The sequence below is a fragment of the Strigops habroptila genome, chromosome 4 (genome assembly GCF_004027225.2).
Source record: "Strigops habroptila isolate Jane chromosome 4, bStrHab1.2.pri, whole genome shotgun sequence".
In the NCBI taxonomy this organism is placed as follows: Eukaryota; Metazoa; Chordata; class Aves; order Psittaciformes; family Psittacidae; genus Strigops; species Strigops habroptila.
In genome coordinates, this window is record NC_046358.1 from 72,631,359 (window position 1) to 72,649,798 (window position 18,440).

Here is an 18,440-nt window from a genome sequence, read left to right on the forward strand (position 1 = left end):
TGTCCAGCGTGCTATGCTAGTTAGAGCCCATAGTAGTTCTTTATAGAAGCACTGCTTCAAGAACAATATAGTCAGACACGCTTTGGAAGTCCCAAGATCTTCCAGCTGTGCATCCCAGCTGAGCAGTGTGTGCATCATGTGGCGTGGCACAGGTCACCACTATCTGTGTACCCACAGGCAGTTTTGCATTGCTCTAGATTTGCCATAGGTTTACCAGATCAAGTTTGCAGATTATTTGGCTTGTGTTTTCATGCTGCTTTGGTATAATAGTCACTTTTAAAACAGGTTTTGTAGTTGCATAGTTAGCCTAAAAGGAATAACTTCTTGTGAGCATATTTGGACTCCTTTACTATTCAGCAAAGAAGCCTGCATTTGAGTTTGTTTGTATTGTCAAATGAGAAGGAAATAACATTAACTCTGCTTGCTTTCTTTATCACAATGGTATAACAGTTTTTAAAGTTACTCTCCTGAATCTGATCTGGTTGCTTTTTCTTCTCACAAAAGCCTAGCCTCAGAACTACTAGCTACCTGTAACCACCAAGTCAGATTCCCGTGAACCTACTTTACAGATCTGTCCATTTCTCTGCACAGCAGAGAGCATAAGGAAAACAAGATCAGTGTTGGCAAATCTCCAATGATAAAGGAAGACATTGAAAATAACAGAAAGAAATGATGAAGGTGTTAGAGTTTAGGTATGAGGTCTCTGATGTTCCCATTGCAGTTTCTCTAGCTCAGTAACTGAATGCTTGCTACATACTTGGGCAGCAAAAGGTTTTGCACCTTTGACAGCAGTATAAAATGCTGCCTGACATGGGTTTGTGTGATTACATATACCAGCTGTCGTGTTTCAGGTATAAGGCTAAAAGATGTTTGGGTTTGGTTTTTTCCTGCTCATGTCTGTAAAGTCAATTGCAGTGCAAAATCCATATCGTTATCCATTGTTGTCCTCTGGTAGGAAATTATTTTTTCATTCGAATTCTAACTTGGGCAGATCAACAGTGTTTTAACAGTTAAAAAAATTCAGAATTAGGAAAAAAATATTTTAATGTGTTCTGCTAACTTTCTTTGCTGCTGCTAGTGTGAGCAGAGCTCAGCATGCTTCAAGACTGAGTTTAGGAGTGAGCCATTACCATCAGTCCAGTCTCAAACAGAATTTCAGAATCTGAAATAATGGCAAATAAGATTTTAACTTTATAACAAAGTACGTAGAATCAGTCTGCCATCAGAGCTAGTTTGGGCAAGTGATATATGTAGTCATACAAACGCATGTAAGGCAACATTTTATTTTGCTGTCAAAGGTGCAAAACCTTTTGCTGCCTAAGTATGTAGCAAGCATTCAGTTACTGTATTTACTCCAAAACTTTCTGACACAATGGGCTGACTTACTCGTCCAAAATGATACAGAAAGGAGTTCTGAAAATGTATGTAGCTGGCAGACCGCTGGTCCAGGTGGTGAAAGGTGTTTGCTTTTCCATACTTTAACAAGGAAAGAAGGAACATAATCACCAATCCCATAAGGTGCTCATATTACTATCCAAATAAACACATTTTAATTGCTATTTAGTTGTCTTTTTTTTAAATAATGCCAAGTGCTATAGCATGCTGAGTATAGTATCATGTACAAACAGAAAAGCTCTGTGATGCTCGGACTGCCCTGACTCCAGTTGCAAGTATATCCTTTTCTTCCCTGTGTCAGAAGGTCATTTTTCTTTGAGTAGTTTTTCATCCTTTCTAGTGATGATTGCCGAAGAGCTTCGCCTTTGTTGTTGCAAGAGATAAGTCCATCACTCAGTAAAGCAGTAAAACATAAAGAGGGGTGTGATACTGGAAAAACACATTGTTTAGGGTGTGTTCAGTAGGTTGGGACCGAGTGCCTTGTCTTCAGCAAAGATGTAATCATACTACCATCTCTGGAATGTGCGGAGACAAGATGTGACGAGTTAGGGTAGTTGCTTCTGTAGCCTTGCTGCTCTAGATACAGCAAAGAGAAGGTAGCGCAAGTCCAGTAGCTGTTGCCATAATAGGTCATGACACTTCTGATGTTTCAGCCTTTTCTTATTGTGGAAGGAAATAATTTGTCTTGTCAGCTGTTTTTGTTACTAGGTTTTGGGTGTTACATGGGAGCCAGAAGCAGTCTTTCTTCCTTTCCTCCTGATCTGATAGTTTTCTAGAACTGCAACCTAAGCTAAGAAGGCTCATCAGTCTAAGAAAAGGACTTATGAAAGGTTTTTCAGCAGACCTTCTCTTGCCCTGATGACTGCTAAGGAGGGGTTGTGGCACTGAAGAGTGGGTAAAGCCAGGTTAGTGTCTGAGGCAGACAGGTTGATGTCTTTCTAATAAATAGCATCACTGTACTGAAGAAAAACTCATGCTGGTGCTGCGGTCTAGCCCAAGTTATTAAACACCTGAAGCTTAAAAAGTGTATGAAAAAGTTCTTAAAGGCTGTCTATACAAACTCCTTCAGCAAGAGTATGAAGTTGCAAATAGGCTGGATAATTACAGGTGTGTTGTTAGTGTCCAAACTGAATTTTGGTTCATGCAGTCTTTCATTTGACACTGAGTTATTCATAAAAGCAATGAGTTAAACTGCTGAAAGAAGGCAGTGATGTAGTCACTGTTTGTTTTAGTAAATTCTTCAGGGTGACTTCTTAAATGGCATTTTTTGGTCCACTGAGTAGTTGCACTGATAATACCCTAAATGCTTTATGCATGTCTATAAGAAGTTAATCACTTTAAGATTTAAAATTCTGTTTTGTCAGGTGCCATCAGACACAGATAAGCAGATAAATGAGTTGTTGCAGCAAACTGCCTAGTTTATAGAGCAATATCTACTTCTGTGTGGGCTATTTGTTCTCAGCTGTTTTTCTATCCACAAAGTTACATTGTACCTCCCTTCTATTTTCACATAAAGGTAACTCAGTAGGATGATGTTTCAGATATGATTTGCCTTACAGACTGGTATCTTTTATTGCATGGTGTTCAGTGTTCAGGAGCTTCTTAGAGTAGTAACTTCCTTGTGTTATCCAAGAATAGTCATGTAGCCTATTAATATGATAACTTTATTTTCAATTATTCATTAGGTAAGCAGGCACAGTTTAAAACCAGTCAGGCCATCCTATGTTTTGTCGACACGTTCCCTTTGGACAGGCAGACATAACGATAGGAACACAAGGCAACAGCAATATAATGATTGATCGCTGTAATAAGTGGTGGCTGTGGCGTTACTGTCTGTCCAGTCATTGCTACAGGTTTTGTAGACATGGCAGAGATGATGAGTCTGCTTGCAGGAAGTTGTCCCATCCCAGCAATGTTTCCTCTTTTATTTACTGTCTTGTGTAGCATCATTTCTTTCTGGGGTGGATTTGCACTTCACAGTCAATAATGCACTAATTATTTATTTCAGGTGGCAATTAGAGGGCAAAAGACTTCTGTATACTACTTTTTTTTTTTTTTTTCCCCAAGAGCTGATGTCGGCTACTTGCTCTCTAGTAAATAAATGTCCTTTCTACCTCTCCCCACCGCCCCCCCCCCCCCCCCCCCCAAATTTGCTAAGGAAAATTTTGAAAGCATCAAAGACTTTTAAACCTTGTCTCCTTAGCCACAAATCATCTCACTTCCTGTGCTCATAACACCTTTCTCCCTTAATCTGTAAACTTGCCTCTTGCCTCCTGATACTTCTCCAGAAGCCTTTTTGCCCTTAAGCCTTAGTCATTGTCCTTCGTAGCTTTCTTGTCTAGAGGTTTACATTGCTAGATACACCTTTTGACAGCAGATCAAGTAATGAAAGCGTAATGAACTATGAAGGAAAAAAAATAATAAATGAAACAAAAGCAAATTACCCACCATCTTGCTGATCTGAGAATTAACTTTCAGCTGTAAAGGTATATTACATGATTATTTTGCAAGCCATGGAAACATCTGTGGCAGCAGTTACCTACACCTTGACATCAGTTCTTCCCTTTCCCTTCCTCCCATCCTACTGGCCAAATGAATCTCTGTTTCTGTTACTGTTTCATCCTTTAAAAATGTTTGAGATGGATAACTTTATTTTAGATGCCTTTTGAAAGACAGCCACAGTACAGAAATCAGTTCAGAATTTCATTATAGCAACCTAGGACTGTCTTGACAAAATGAAACTGTGTAGAACACTTCTAATTTGATTCCTCTTCTCCTGAGTCTCTTTGTGCAGTAAGTGGTGGTTGTACTGTAACTGCAGGTAAGGATTAGAGGCCAAGTAGTTTCTCTTACTTTTGAAAGGCTGAATTCTTCCAGAGCAAGTGAGGGGAACACTTCTAGATATTTAAAGATTGACTATTGTAAGTTAATTTCATTCGAATCATAGAGTTGGGAACTTGCTTTGCTAATTTTGGGTTGTCTTTTTGGTTTGGTTTCCCCACCCTCACCCCTACCGCCACCCCTTTAGTTTGAGTTGTTTGGTTTTGGGTTATTTTGTGGTGGGTTTTGGGGGGTTTTTTTGGTGGTGTCTTTTTTTTTTTGTTTGTTTGTTGTTGGTTTTTTGGTTTTTTTTGTAGGTGGTATTTTTGGGGGGGCGTGGGGGGTGGCGTTTGTTTGTTTTTAAACCCTGTCTCCTGAAAGAAATGCTTATTAATCTGGCTTTTCTAGCAGTGGTTTCCAGATTTCTGCAGAAGCAAGTCCCTGGAGCCCACAGGTTTTCTTGTGAGCTAGTAAAAAAACACTGCCAATGGCTCAGTAGACTAACTGTAGATCACTTACAGGCATGGTTTGGGGAGTCTGCTGCAGGGAGTTGTGAATTAACCACTTCTCATTGCCTTTCCTAGTTAAAGGCAGGTACTTATTCTTCACCTTCTTCATGTTATTCTAAGTTTCCTGTTTGTTTTCAAGAAGTAATATTATTGCTTTAAGGCTTTCTGAATGAGTCTCATCAGTGTCCTCTCTGCACCACTACAGTTCAGTAGCTTCTTCAGAAAGCGCTGCATTTACTATTTGCTGTATATAAAATACTGGTGTACTTAAAAATATCTAGGTTTAAAACTCTTTTTAAGAAATTGTAAACTTTTAGAGGCTTGTTTGGTGTATTTAAGATACCGATGCTTTTAAAAATACCTAATTTTTAAACTCTTTAAGATGTGATAGTATGTTTCACAGCTGAAGAGGAGTTAGGCAGTGAGAGCTGCAGATCAGCGGCTCAGTGGGGCTGCCTGTGGATCCTTACAGGTTCCTCCACTTTCAAGTGGTCCAGTGGGTTCTGACACTGAGGTGCGAAGCTGGACCTGGACTGCGTGTTAGGCGTGCAATTGATGTCCTTTGATGCCGATGTAATTCGACTGCTCCAAGACTGACTTTGCTTAGTTTTCGGTGAGATTTACATTGCCAGGCTTTATTCTTATCTCCTACCATCTTATACTTCTGCTCAGCGAGTCCCTTTTCTTAGTCTTTACTGCAGCTTCACTTATCCACCATAATTCACCCCCTGCCCAATTTGTCATATCTATACATACTGTTCTATTTATATTTAAACAAAAGTATTAAAATGCCCTTTAATAACTTTTATAAAGGCTTTGATTCTGGAACATCCATTTAGTCCAGCAGCAGAGGAGAAGGTTGTGTGTTTTCAGCTTTCCTCCCCTAAAGGCAGGGTCCTGGATATGAAGTTTGGTTCATCAAAGTCTCCAAGCTGCAGGCAGCAGTGAATGACTGGCTTCTCTTCAGCCTGCTAATGCCTGCTAATCTTCAGTGCAACTCCCTCGCTGTTTCTGGGATTGCTGTGGCAGCTCTACACAGAGGTCTGTGCAAACTATCTGTAGTGACATGTAGAAAGTCCTCAGGACTAGTGATTTCCATTGCGAGGCAGTTGTACATGATAATTGTAAGCAGGTTTTTGGTATCACTATTGCTTCTCCATTGTGATCCCTTTAACCTCAAAAGGAAAGAGAAATGTTTCATAACCTACTAGAGAGACTGCTTCAGTTTCTCCGCTGTGGCTGCCAGATCCAAAAGCTAATGACAAACAAAGTGTTTCAGAATTTGAATACTTGGTGTGATATGAGTCATGACTGAAACCTATGAAGTCAGTAGCTGCTGTCATCATTGTTAAAGTAGTAGCAGTGTTCTGGAATTTAACTGCTGCGATAGTGGAGTCATTCTGTTGCTTTTGTCCACATGTGACTGCAAGCACGTGTTTACTGCTGAGCAGCGTAGCCTACATCTTGGGGAGAAGTGAAATTCAGCGGTACTCCTGTCTTGTAACAGGACTTACGTTGTGCCAAAAGCCACGTGATCTTGACAAAAATCTTTTCTGCTTTCTCATTAGCAGGAAAAATAAAAATAGCAAACTTTTTGAGATTCCTTCCCTGTAGATTTAACTTACTGTGAACAGTAGAACAGTAAAGCTTTCAGTAGGTCTTTCAGTGACATTGAGTTCATCTTATTAAACCAGCTGAATCCATCTGAACAGCTTTTCTTTGAGTACAGTCTCTTTGAATTATTGGTGCTGGTTTTGCTCTGATTACTTAATAGTGTGAGTATTTGAGTATGATAATGTTGAGGTCATAGTCCATAACAAGGAGATTTTTATTTTGGTATTTTCTGTAAGGTCATGGCAAGATTGTAGTTCCAGAGAATTTTGTCATGTCTTTTTTTATTTTCTCCCTTCACATCAATTGCAATAAGCATTTTGCTTTCAGGCTTTCATCTCAACACTTCAGCAACAGGCTTAGTTGATGAGCAATGTGAAGTGTGCACTAACAGAGTCATTTATATGTGAGCCAGTGCTTTGTCTGCGTAAGGTGACTGACACTTCTTACTAACTTTCCCAAATCTGTTGTCATGCTCCAGTTTCTTTCCAGTTACACATGCCGATTTTTAGACTTGATTTCATCTCAGCATTCATGATCTTTCAGTAAATAAGTGAATGCTCTCGCTTTGCTCAAACCGTTAATATCTCAAAAGCCTCTTCTTGGAAGGCTTAACCTCCAAATGGCAGAGACCCCCTTTAAATACTTCAAGCTGTATTGCATGTTTTTTAATGCAGTGGAATGGGTAGATACAAAACTATATATAACCTTAAATCTTAAATGTTTTGGAGGAAATTGTCATCACTTCATGTTGCCTTGCATTCCTTTTTGTAATGGAAGAGTGGCCACGAAGTTGTATGTGTTGCGTTTTGAGGAGGTAGAAAACAACTTCAGTGCTCTTCACCAAACACTGACAGTGTCTAAAATACGGCAATTGTAATCTATTTTTTAGTTAATATTTTGCAGTACTGTATTTAAAGAGTTAAAAACATTCCTTATTAATAAGGTCACTTCATGCTTTGTTGTAATACTTTCTTATTTTACGTGGTTTATGTTACCTTTTGATTGATTAATACGCTGCATCTCTAATTTATACCAGGGATACAATTAAAACTGGGTATTCTGGTCTAGGAACTGACAGCTGACATGACTGGGGTGGTGTTGACACTTGGTGGTTTAAGCTGCATTAAGGACAGCGCTGTATGAAGTGATATGCTTGGTAGGAAGGTTTTCCTGGCCAGTGTGGACAGTTTTTGGTTTGGGTTGGGTTTTTTTTCTCTTAATCCTGTATTGTATAATTTGAATAAGTCGTTGGCATCATTCTGCTTGAGGCAAAGGAAAACAGGTTTCTTAATTAAATCTTCGTAGGATTGGACAGTTCTTTCATATGAGCTCTGAAGGACCAGAGAAGAAAACATACATTACTGGTTTTCAATGCTAAAGTTGAAAATAAACTTTGCCGTCCTGCTTGCTAATGAATGTTAAACAAGAGCTGTGTTTTGCTCTTGCAAAGTATTTACTGTAATAGTTGAATTCTGTTAGAAGTTAAAAATGTCTCTTATTCACAGAAGCCACCATACTCACTAATGTTATCTGAGTTCCATATCTGAAAGCTGTGTTACAAAATGTGTCAGTACATGTCAGAAAAAGCAGCAGTGGCATACATCATGATTAGGTTTATCTTATCACTAAATAATATCTCTCAGAAGCTGCCTCTGTTTGTCTTTTAAGTTGATTGCTTTTCCTGTGATCTCTTTGGCATTTTCTCCCTCCTCTCTGCTAACACCATTGATACTTTTGGGGAATGTAAAGCAGTATCTCACAGAAAGCTCTTTATTTTCTTACTTAAGGACAGTGCTTTCCCCATAAAATATAGTATCAACATTTAAATCCTCAGTTAAAAAGAGTATTTTGGATGAGCTCTTAGTGACGAACTGACTATTCCTCAGGTGTTTGCTTCATTTTGTTTCTAGATACTAAGTTGCCTTGATGATAACTTTAAAAATAAAATTAATAAAAAAAATCCTAATATTAATTTTGTGTAAGCAGTTGTGGGGTTGCTGTAGGCACGCTGTATGCTCCCAGACAGGAGTGACCCAGGGGGCAGCTTCCTTGTTAGACTGTCACCGTGCTGCTCAAAGATTAAAAGGGAAAAGGCAAGCTGTGGAAATCCACAGGGATCTTTCCTTCATACTCTGCTTTTTGTCACTTTTCCTGTTCTTTAGTTGCAGCAGTTCAAACTTGTTCCTCCCCCCGCCCTTAATTTTGTTGTAATTCGGTTCTGTTTGGTTTAAGTTTATTAAAGTTGCTGTTCTGCTGGTGCTGTGACAGCTGCTGGTGGGGGGCTTCTGCAGCGGCATCCCTCAGGAGCCCATCTTCTGCAAACCTTTTTATTAGAAATAGAAAATCAAAACTTCAAATCATTCTTTGTTTTACTTTTGTACTCATAATAAGAAGGGTGCACGCTTTGTCGTGGGTGCCGCATACTGCGTTTCGGCGTACACATTTCACTGGTGTCTCAGTGAGACCTCCTGCATCCTGGGAAGCTTTCGAAAAGCCGTGTTTGAGCGTTAAGTGTGTGATCTCTTGTAGCTCTAATCCAGACGTAAATCTCTAACTGATCTGTTTCTGTTCACACTCAGGGCAGTGGTTATTAGTTCTGTGAATATACTAGAAGAGTAAATGATCAGAATAGGAATGCTGGTTGTGAAAGTATCTTTTTCTTGTGTGCTGTGAATTGGAATGAGGCTGCAGGAGCGTGTTGCACACAGCTCAGGGTGGCTGTGAGGAGAGGGCGGTCTGTGAAGCAAATGCGATTGATCCTGCTTCACTTCTTGTGTGGCTTACCATGGCTTTGGCCTTAGTTCCCTGGCTTTGGAAAGAGATCAGTGCCCATCACTGATGGCCCGCAGGCGGGAGCATGGACACGGGTGGGGGGGGCGACGCTGTCCAGGGTGCTGACGGGCAGGGGCAGCACCGTGGCCGGGCTCCCGGTGGCGGAGCTTGTGGCGGAGCTTGTGGCGTTTCCTCAGGAACACTTAACTTCCTGAAGGAGAAGGTTACCCACGGCCCTGACGACCCACACAGTCGTGTGTAGCTTTTGTGTATAAAACTGTTCTTAGTTGCAGACACCAGTGACTGGATGTGGGGTGGGGTTGGTGTGATGTGGTGTAGTGGAATATACAAGTTAGTAGCAGGACTGGTATAGTTAAGAGAAACTTCTCAGACCCTTTAGAGAGTGCACTTTTAAGACGTGCTTGTCCTTGGGGTGGTTGCAAGAGATTATAGGTTTTACGGTTTGATGAAAACCAGTTTATTCAAGAATATATCCACTTCCCTGCAGTTATGCTGAAACAGTCCATCAGCTTTTGATGCACAGCGATAGGAGGTGGTGTTCTTCAGTTGTTCGATAAAGCAGAAAGATGCTTGTTCAGTCAAAGCAATGTATCTTTAAAATCATGGGGGCTTAGTTCATGGAGTTGTTTCATATCTCTTTAGTGGTGTTTACATAAGTTTTAAACAGTTATTGGAGCAAAACTTTATAGCAGTGATGGCTAGAAACTGGAAAATGTTACCTCTGAAATGTTCCTGCTAGTAAAGGATTTCCTTTCCAATTTTGCCCAAGTAAAATTTAAATCTTACTGTTACATTTGATTAAATGTTTAGGTTGCTTGTTTGTTTTTAGAGTAACACCAAAGAAGTCTTAAAATAAATTGTCGATTTAGAAAGTCTCCTGTGAGAAATTTTTACCTGTATAAAAATGTGGAACTCCAGAAAAAATATTTTAGAAGTTTGTTTTTATTTAATGAGACTTGATGATAAGATGCTGACTGTAAGACAATTTGGAAACTTCAGAATAAGTTTCTGTTCTTTGTATTTGTATTCCACATTAATGTGGACTTTTTGCTTCATCCATAAGTACTCATCTATTTGAGGAATTTTACCGTTAGACACATACCAGTACCATTGTTTTGTGTATGCTGTTTTGCACTAAAATATGCCATTTGCGTGTCTGATAAGCACTACCTGAGACAGAAATGTTAATGTAGCTGATTAATTGTTACTTTTCTCTCTTTTTTTTTTTTTTTTTCTGTGTTAGCTGGAGATACAGATGATCCTCCAAGAATTACTCAAAATCCTGTCATTAATGGGAATGTAGCAATGGCTGATGGACATAACAACACTGAAGAAGACATGGAAGATGGTAAGTAAATATGTGGTAAAAACTTGTGGTTTGTTGGCTTATTTCTATGATTTTTGAGGATAAAATGGTCCTGGTCTTATGTGTGTCCTCTGAACTGCAGCTCATTAAAAAAATGAAACCCTCTGTAGTTATGGCTGCTGGTTTTCTGTGTAGGCATCCTTTTAGCATAGCTATACAATAGGATTAGGCATCTGAGGGCTTGGGAATTTTTTTCTTCTTACTCCTTCTAGGCAATTTTAAAATTGATGAAAGTGATACTGTCCATTGTTACATTTTGTGATAAATGTCCCTTTAAACAGCCTGCAGCTGGTGCTTGGCTGAATGCAATTGCATCAGTTATGCAGTTCCTTCAGGACATTTAGAATCCTTATCTGTCCCACTCTCTTGTCAGGTGGCAGCTGTGATCAGTGTTTGTCTTGGTATGGTAAGTCAGTGGTAACTGTTCTGTCGAGGAACATCTCCCCCCCCCCCCCAACTCTGATGCCCTTTTACTTGCAAATGCAAAGGAAGAAGTACGTGCTAATATCCAGTTAATAAATGAGGACATGTTTTTGAAACCTTTTTGTTGGTCTATTTGATGAAAATAAGGGTGTACAGGGTTTTTCTGTTGCAGAAGATCAAATAATTTTCAAGTGGATGTGTCTGGGCTTATTTAAAGAAAGATGATAAGTTTGTAATTAAGTCTGTTGTTTAGCAAGGAAAATGTACAATGATATTTCTTTTTATAGGAGAGGATATGGGGGGGCTGCTTATTTTGAAAAATTACATGAAATTTGAGTTGGAGAAAGGAGATAAAGTATGAGTTGGATTTCTTCCCCTTTGATTCCGTATTTCTGCTGTCTTGTGAGAGGATAATACATTCAGGACTAGGCTTAAACATTTATATCTGTTTGTGCAAAATGTTGATCAGTTTTGGTTAGGAAAAGTCAGAGTTTGTGGTTAAAGGTCAAAAATGTGCTTACTTTCATGTATTCAAGGAACATAGAATACTGATAGAAAATAGTAATGTTCCATGAAGAGAATATGGTTTAAATTCAGGACAAAAGCATCTCATGGTTGAATTTCCTCCGTATCATTGGCAAAGATAAAGTTTCCTATGATCAGATTCTCACAATAAAGTAAAATGAGGTCTGCTGAGTCTATGCAATTTTTTCATGTCTGATTGCCTGATCTCATTCAGAGGGCTTTGATTTCTTGCTCAGAGTAACTAGCTGAGGCTGAGATAGGGAATTCTGTTTTTATCAACATCAAATTACCTGTTACAAAAGAAGTTAAATGTCTTTGTCAGGCCATGGCGTTTGGAGAGAAGATCACATGGATGGACACTGACTGGCAAGGACACTTCTGTTGAACCTCTGTTCTCAGTAATGGTGTTTATAGGTAGAAAGCCTGATAGAGTTTGCTATCAATACAGCTAGTAGGTAACACATTGGCCAATTGCCATAAAAATTTGTCCAGAAGTTGGTCTACATATGCTTGCATAAATGAAGCAAAAGGGACTTAAGCTGCAGAAACAGCTGACGGAACCCAGGTCATGTCCAGGGTGGCATGTAATCAGATGTACCCCTCTTCATTCAGAGTAACAGTGACTTTTTAACCAAAGAGCTACTGTCAGCCGGTTTTCTGTCATGTATAAAATACTTGGCTCCTCTCGGAGAGCTGGATATGAAGGAGTCACAGTAGGGAGAAGGGAGTACCTGAAGGTAACCAGCAAAGGGTTTGTGGAAGATTCCGTGTTTATGGTGGTACTCGTATATTTGCGGACTTTCTGTAGGGTCAGGAGCTTTGATGCACTCTGCTGTGGGATATCTTTTGGGGTTAAAATGTGTTTATTAAGCAATACTAGTAGTTCCTCATTGTCATATTTGCGTAAGGAGTGTCTGGCTACATCTTGGTGCAGTTAAAGTTTGCATTGACACATGGAAACTAGTGTTATTGCAAAATGTTGTAAATGCAAAAACATTCCTGAAGACTTGCATCATGTAAGTGGATGATGCCTCTTTTCCAAGTCTTATAAATCAGATTAGTTGCCTGCTGTTGCATTATTTACACATGAGTGCAATTGCTCTCTTGCTCTTACTATCCTGGTTTGCAGCATGATGTACACAAGTAATATACAGGTTGGAGATTCTCAAGATAGGAAAAAGTGGAGGGAGACGTTTGATAAGCATGTTGTGTTTTCCATTGCTGTTATTCATAGCAAGTAGGATCAATCTGAGCTGATAAAGAATGCATGAAGAGAACTTAGGTACCTCTTCAGTGAAAGTCTTAATGAGTTTAATGGGTGAAAAGTGAAGAGTAAGATAAAAGGTTGAAGCTTCCAGCTGGATCATAGATACCAGCTTTCTGGTGAATTTCTGAGTTCAAGAGACTTTCGAGGTTTTGTTCTTTCTGCTTAGCGCAAGAAGAAATGACTGATAAGTTGTGTGGGGGGGAAGTGCAGCTCTCGCCCCCTTTACTAGGCACTAACTAGGCATTGTGAAGAACACAGTGGGAGTAGCAGGGGACCACCCAACAGGACTTGCAAATAAGGCTGTGTTCTCTCAAGGGGTTTGACTAGAACCTGTTGTTGCTATGTATGATGTCTCGCCAATTAAAAAGAACCAACTGAAGGAGTGTGCGATGCTTTGTAAGAGAATGACTTAATGGCCCAGGCTTTGTGATCTGGAATAGCAGCTTCTGCAAGTAAAATAAAAAATAACAAAAACTTGGACTTGCTGTTGGAGCAAGTCCAGAGGAGCGCCAGGAGGACGATAAGAGGGCTAGAGCATCTCCCATATGAAGACAGACTGAGAAAGTTGGGGCTGTTCAGCCTGGAGAAGAGAAGACTGCGTGGAGACCTCATAGCAGCCTTCCAGTATCTGAAGGGGACCTATAAGGATGCTGGGGAGGGACTCTTCCTTAGAGACTGTAGTGGTAGGACAAGGGGTAATGGGTTCAAACTTAAACAGGGGAAGTTTAGATTAGATATAAGGAAGAAGTTCTTTACTGTGAGGGTGGTGAGGCAGTGGAATGGGTTGTCCAAGGAAGTTGTGAATGCTCCATCCCTGGCGGTGTTCAAGGCCAGGTTGGACAGAGCCTTGGGTGACATGGTTTAGTGTGAGGTGTCCCTGCTCATGGCAGGGAGGTTGGAACTAGATGATCTTAAGGTCCTTTCCAACCCTAACTATTCTATGATTCTGTGAAAAACAAGGTTCTGATAAAATTTTGTTTGCAAGTGCATCAGTATTCAAAACAGCACATAGAATAAATTATCTTAGAAGTTAAAGTTCAAACAGAAGGTCCCTAGCTAAACGTAAACTCACAGCTTTGCAATTACCTACTGAAGTCTCATTTCTGTGAAGAATTGCAGGGGCTAGGAGGCTTTCAGAAGCACCAGTGTTAGCCATTTGCTAGTATTGCATGCTGTATGTGGATCATTATTAAAATATTCATAGAATATTCAGCCAGTTTCTCCATTAATAATTCAGGTTCAGAATATTTTCATAACCTCAATGTACTTTAAAGGTTGCAACATTTACTGAGAGAATAAAGACATCTGCTTAAATAGTGTACTTCTGTGTTAAACTGATCACGTTCGGTAGCTGGATCTCTGATTTGAAGGAACTTTGTCACATCAAGGTGCTAAACATGACATTCACCTCATCAGTGGAAAAATCTTTCCCATGTAGCAGATATAATCCATTGCATGTAACTTCACCACCAAGCTTGGTCATTTTGGTCCGTTCTTTTTACCTTGTGTTCAGGACCATGTGTTATGTCATATGTTTGTAGTTCAGGGATTTACAGAAGCCTTACTTGCCAATCTCTACTAAATCACCCTGCCACCAGTTGCAGTCTTTTATGGAAACTGGTGGACACGTTTGTGAAAATAGTGAAAAAGGTTTTATCTGTGTGCTCAGTATACTCATCAAATGTTTTAATCAATTACACTTGCTGAAATATGAGCTTTCTGGAAGGAAAGGGAGATTGTTATTTTGGAGGGGTTGTGTTTTGTGTTTTTAAAGAAACTTCTATTTTCGGGTTGACTAGCATTACAAGGCTGCATTTCTGTGGAGTAGTTACTACTGACTTCTCAAATATTTTACGGAGAAGAGTACCGTTTCCTGGTGAGCTCTCATGCATAGGCTTTCCTGAAAAGAAATTAAGAAACAAGGCAAACTTTCTCCGAAGCCTCTGCAGATGCTGCGTGGGCTGCCGTTTTTAGCTGACACCATGGCAGCGCTGCTGCATCCTTGTACTGAAGTGCTCTGAAAGCTGCATCAAAGGAGGCAGAAAGCAAACTTGGTTGGCTCATTTTTTGGAAGCTTAGGCTATGCCCAGAAGTACTGATCTTGATCGTGAGCAGGGAGGCGTTCTCGAGCTGGTTTGAGATACAAGTGATGCGGGACTGATCTGTAACCATTGCCAATCAAGTGTGAGAGTATACAGCTCTTTTGGGTGTAGCCTGTCTGGCTCGTGGATGTAGGATACCAGCTCTCTGCTCTGTCAACAGGCAGTGAGTAGGTAAAATGAGCAGGGAGCAGTTTTTAAGTAGGTGATAGGCGACTGGTTAGCTACACTTACATGCAGGGGAAAAGAGGAGAAAATAATCCTTTGAACTCTTCTGTTACTGGGCAAGCTGGTAGCGCACAGTAATGTGGAGGTCGTTGCAGGTGTAGAGAGGAGAGGAAGCTGGTTTCTGCTGTAGTACTATTACTTTCAAGAGGTAATTGAGAATGCTTAGTGCTGTCAGGTCGTACACAAATAAGATCAACTGTGTTGCCAAGATCAAGATAAGAAGTAGGACAACAGCTTAAAAAGAAAACCGGTTTGCAAGGGAGAAGAATCTGTCAAAGCTCCCCAACAGTTGTGGGAACAAGTTAAAAACTTGATAATTTTTTGTATTGAAGTGTATAGTCTTTACACTTTTGCATGTGGTCATCAAGAGAGTTTCATTTTTTAGGGGCTCACCTGTTTTTTAATAAAAATCATTCAACACTGTCTGGTGCCATGCAAAGCTTGGAGTGAGGGACTGCTTTGAGTATAGGGAAATAATATGTGTTTGGATTCAGTGTGCCTTGTCACTTTGTTTTGTGATCTGATTTCTGGCTTGGTGTCGTTGTACATCAGTGCTTTTGATTTCAGATGTCACTGTGACATATCTGCTCGAGTTCTGTATCACCCATGGGTGGCACAAGAGTAGCAGTCTGACCATGGGTGCTTGTCTGCTGCCCTATATGATACTCGAACCTCCTTACACACAGTAGCAAATCTTTCTGTGTTACATGGGTGTGAAGTTGGAACCATGGAAAAGAGGAAGAGTGTCTTGTGTGTACTTTAGTTTGTCCATGCCCTGTAAAATTCTTGGGATAAGTTGCAGGTTTTTCCTCCCGGTATGTAGTGAGGCGTGTCATAATAAAGAGAGCCCAGCTTTGTGCGTTCCTGAAGCTGTTGCAGTCTCCAGCACCCTGTTATAGCTACATACAACAGAAGCAGAACAGATTGTGGTATATGAAGAACTGGAGATGTGGGAAGAAGGCAAAATTAGTTTAATTGTGTGTGTCAAGCCATTTTTTAAAGAAGTGTCTCATTTAACTTTGGTTTAGACCACTAAAAATCTTTAAAGTGTTCACATACCACAGAGAGGACCCTACTCTTGAGCTATTCTTCAGCAAACTGGTATGAGATTTAAAAAGAAAAAAACCAAACACGCCCCACCCCCCAAAACCCAGTAGGGTTCATCTACTTGAAAAGATACTATTGCAAGAAATAACTAAATGGTGCCTTGGTATCAATAGGGCAGTTGAACAGATTGTGAAAATCCTTTGCATATCTTGGTTCATGCAAAGAGCTAACTTAAACTGGGCTGGGAAGATACTGCACAACTAGAAGAGTTAGAGTGGGCTGTGATTTGGGTTGTAAAGCGTTTGTCTTGCTGTACCCACTGCTTTAGAAGAAACTTGAGTGGTAGTAAGTTCTAGTGCTAAAGAATTACTTAAGAAAATAGTGTACAAAAGGAATGCTCTTCCAGTGCTCTGTTTTCCTGAAGGATGTTGCAGTGTTTTTCAAAATGAAAAAATCGTCACTTCAGTTGCTCAGTGCCTCTCAGGGTTTGGGGTTTTATTTGGCTGCTTCCAATATCCCACTACATAAAACATGCTCACGTTGCGTGATTTTTGAAAATGACATTTTGAAGTGAAGAACATCTGAGTTTTGGTGTTGGGTTTTTTGGGTTTGGTTTTTTTTTTTTTTCCAAGTAATTGTGTGTGTGTTTGTTCCAGACACAAGTTGGCGATCAGAAGCAACATTTCAGTTTACAGTGGAACGCTTCAACAGATTGAGCGAGTCAGTTCTCAGTCCTCCCTGCTTTGTACGGAATTTGCCATGGAAGATCATGGTTATGCCACGACTCTACCCGGACAGGCCACACCAAAAAAGCGTAGGATTCTTCCTTCAATGCAATGCTGAATCTGATTCCACGTAAGACCCTTTTAATTACTCTACGAGTCCTTATTTGCTAGTGGTTAATCTGTATTGCAAGAAATACAGACATCTAAAAAGAATATTTTACCTCTCTGCAAGAGGAAAGAATTCTCACAAGGATTTGATTCTCCCTTTTCCGCCCACCTTTCTAAATCCCAAAGTGTAAGAGTAATGCTCTCTTTAGGAGCTAAAAGTAGCTTGTATAGCCACAAGTTTGTGGTAGAATTTAGATATATTTGATTGCTGGGGGCATGGGGGTGTCTTTGACAGACGGTTTTCTTGGCATGGGAAAAGTTCTGGGTTTATTTCAAATAGAAGTGGTACTGGAGCTTCTCTAACCCCGCAGAGCTAAAATCCTGCCCTGTAAAGTGTGTGAGCAGGTAACTGCTTACAACTGAAGCAGGGCAGTGTATGAGGTAGTCATCTCTTGTTTAAGGAGTTCATTGCTCATCAAGCAAGATATGAATATGTACGTGTTAGAATTGTAAATAGAATGGTTTGGGTTGGAAGAGACCTTAAAGGTTATAGGGTTGGCAGTTCCAACCCCCTGCCACAGACACGGACACCTTCTACTAGAGCAGGTTGCTCCAAGCCCCTGTGTCCAACCTGGCCTTGAACACTGCCAGGGATGGGGCAGCCACAGCTTCTCTGGGCACCCTGTGCCAGTGCCTCAGCACCCTCACAGGGAAGAACTTCTGCCTAAGATCTAACCTCAATCTTCCCTCTGTCAGTTTAAAGCTATTCCCCCTTCTCCTATCACTACAGGCCCTTGTCAAAAGCCCCTCCCCAGCTTGCTTGTCAGCCCTTTTAGGCACTGGAAGCTGCTCTAAGGTCTCCCTGGAGCCTTCTCTTCTCCAGGCTGAACAAGCTCAGCTCTCTCAGCCTGTCTCCAGAGCAGAGGTGCTCCAGCCCTCGGAGTATCTTCATGTTCTTGGGGTCCTGCATATTATCTGTGTAAATAATATAGAAATTTGAAAAGATAAATGCAGACTTCTGGGGCATTACTGCAGCTTATCCAGCTAGAGCGCAAAACCCTCATAGATATCTTTTCCCATAGGGTAACTCCATTCTATCACCAAATTTCACACAACTTGTAGTTTACACTGAGTAGTAAGTTGCTCTTTTCTGTCACTTTTGTAATCTAAAAGGTGAATGCTCGGTGCAGAAGGTAAGGAAGAAAATTGTGTCACAACTAGTGAACCACTAGTCACTGAAGTGGTTCACATGCAGGTAGTCACAGAACAAGGCTAATGTGATCTTCAGATGTATCAACCAAGGTGAAGCTGGAGGAGCTAAGCAAGCAGTAATGCCCCTGCATCAGGCAGTGACAAGACCATGTGTGATCTGATACTCGATCTGATTGTCTTGCACAAGTAGGATAAGTTTGAACAAGAATGGTCATAAAGGAGTGCTTCTGAGAAAATCAGTGTTGGGAGTTTATCTTGTTGTAGGGAGGGTAGAATTGTGTCCTCCTTTCCTTAGCAAAAGGCTGAGTT

At 40.4% G+C, this 18,440-nt stretch overlaps 1 protein-coding gene across 1 annotated transcript in view; it reads left to right on the plus strand.

The window, feature by feature from the left end:
- Nucleotides 1-18,440, plus strand: part of USP7 (ubiquitin specific peptidase 7) — a 73,487-nt gene that overhangs the window by 20,613 nt on the left and 34,434 nt on the right. The window contains exons 2-3 of the mRNA XM_030481460.2: nt 10,375-10,479; nt 16,743-16,941. Of these exons, the coding sequence (XP_030337320.1) occupies nt 10,375-10,479; nt 16,743-16,941 (304 nt within the window). The remainder of the gene's footprint in view (nt 1-10,374; nt 10,480-16,742; nt 16,942-18,440) is intronic.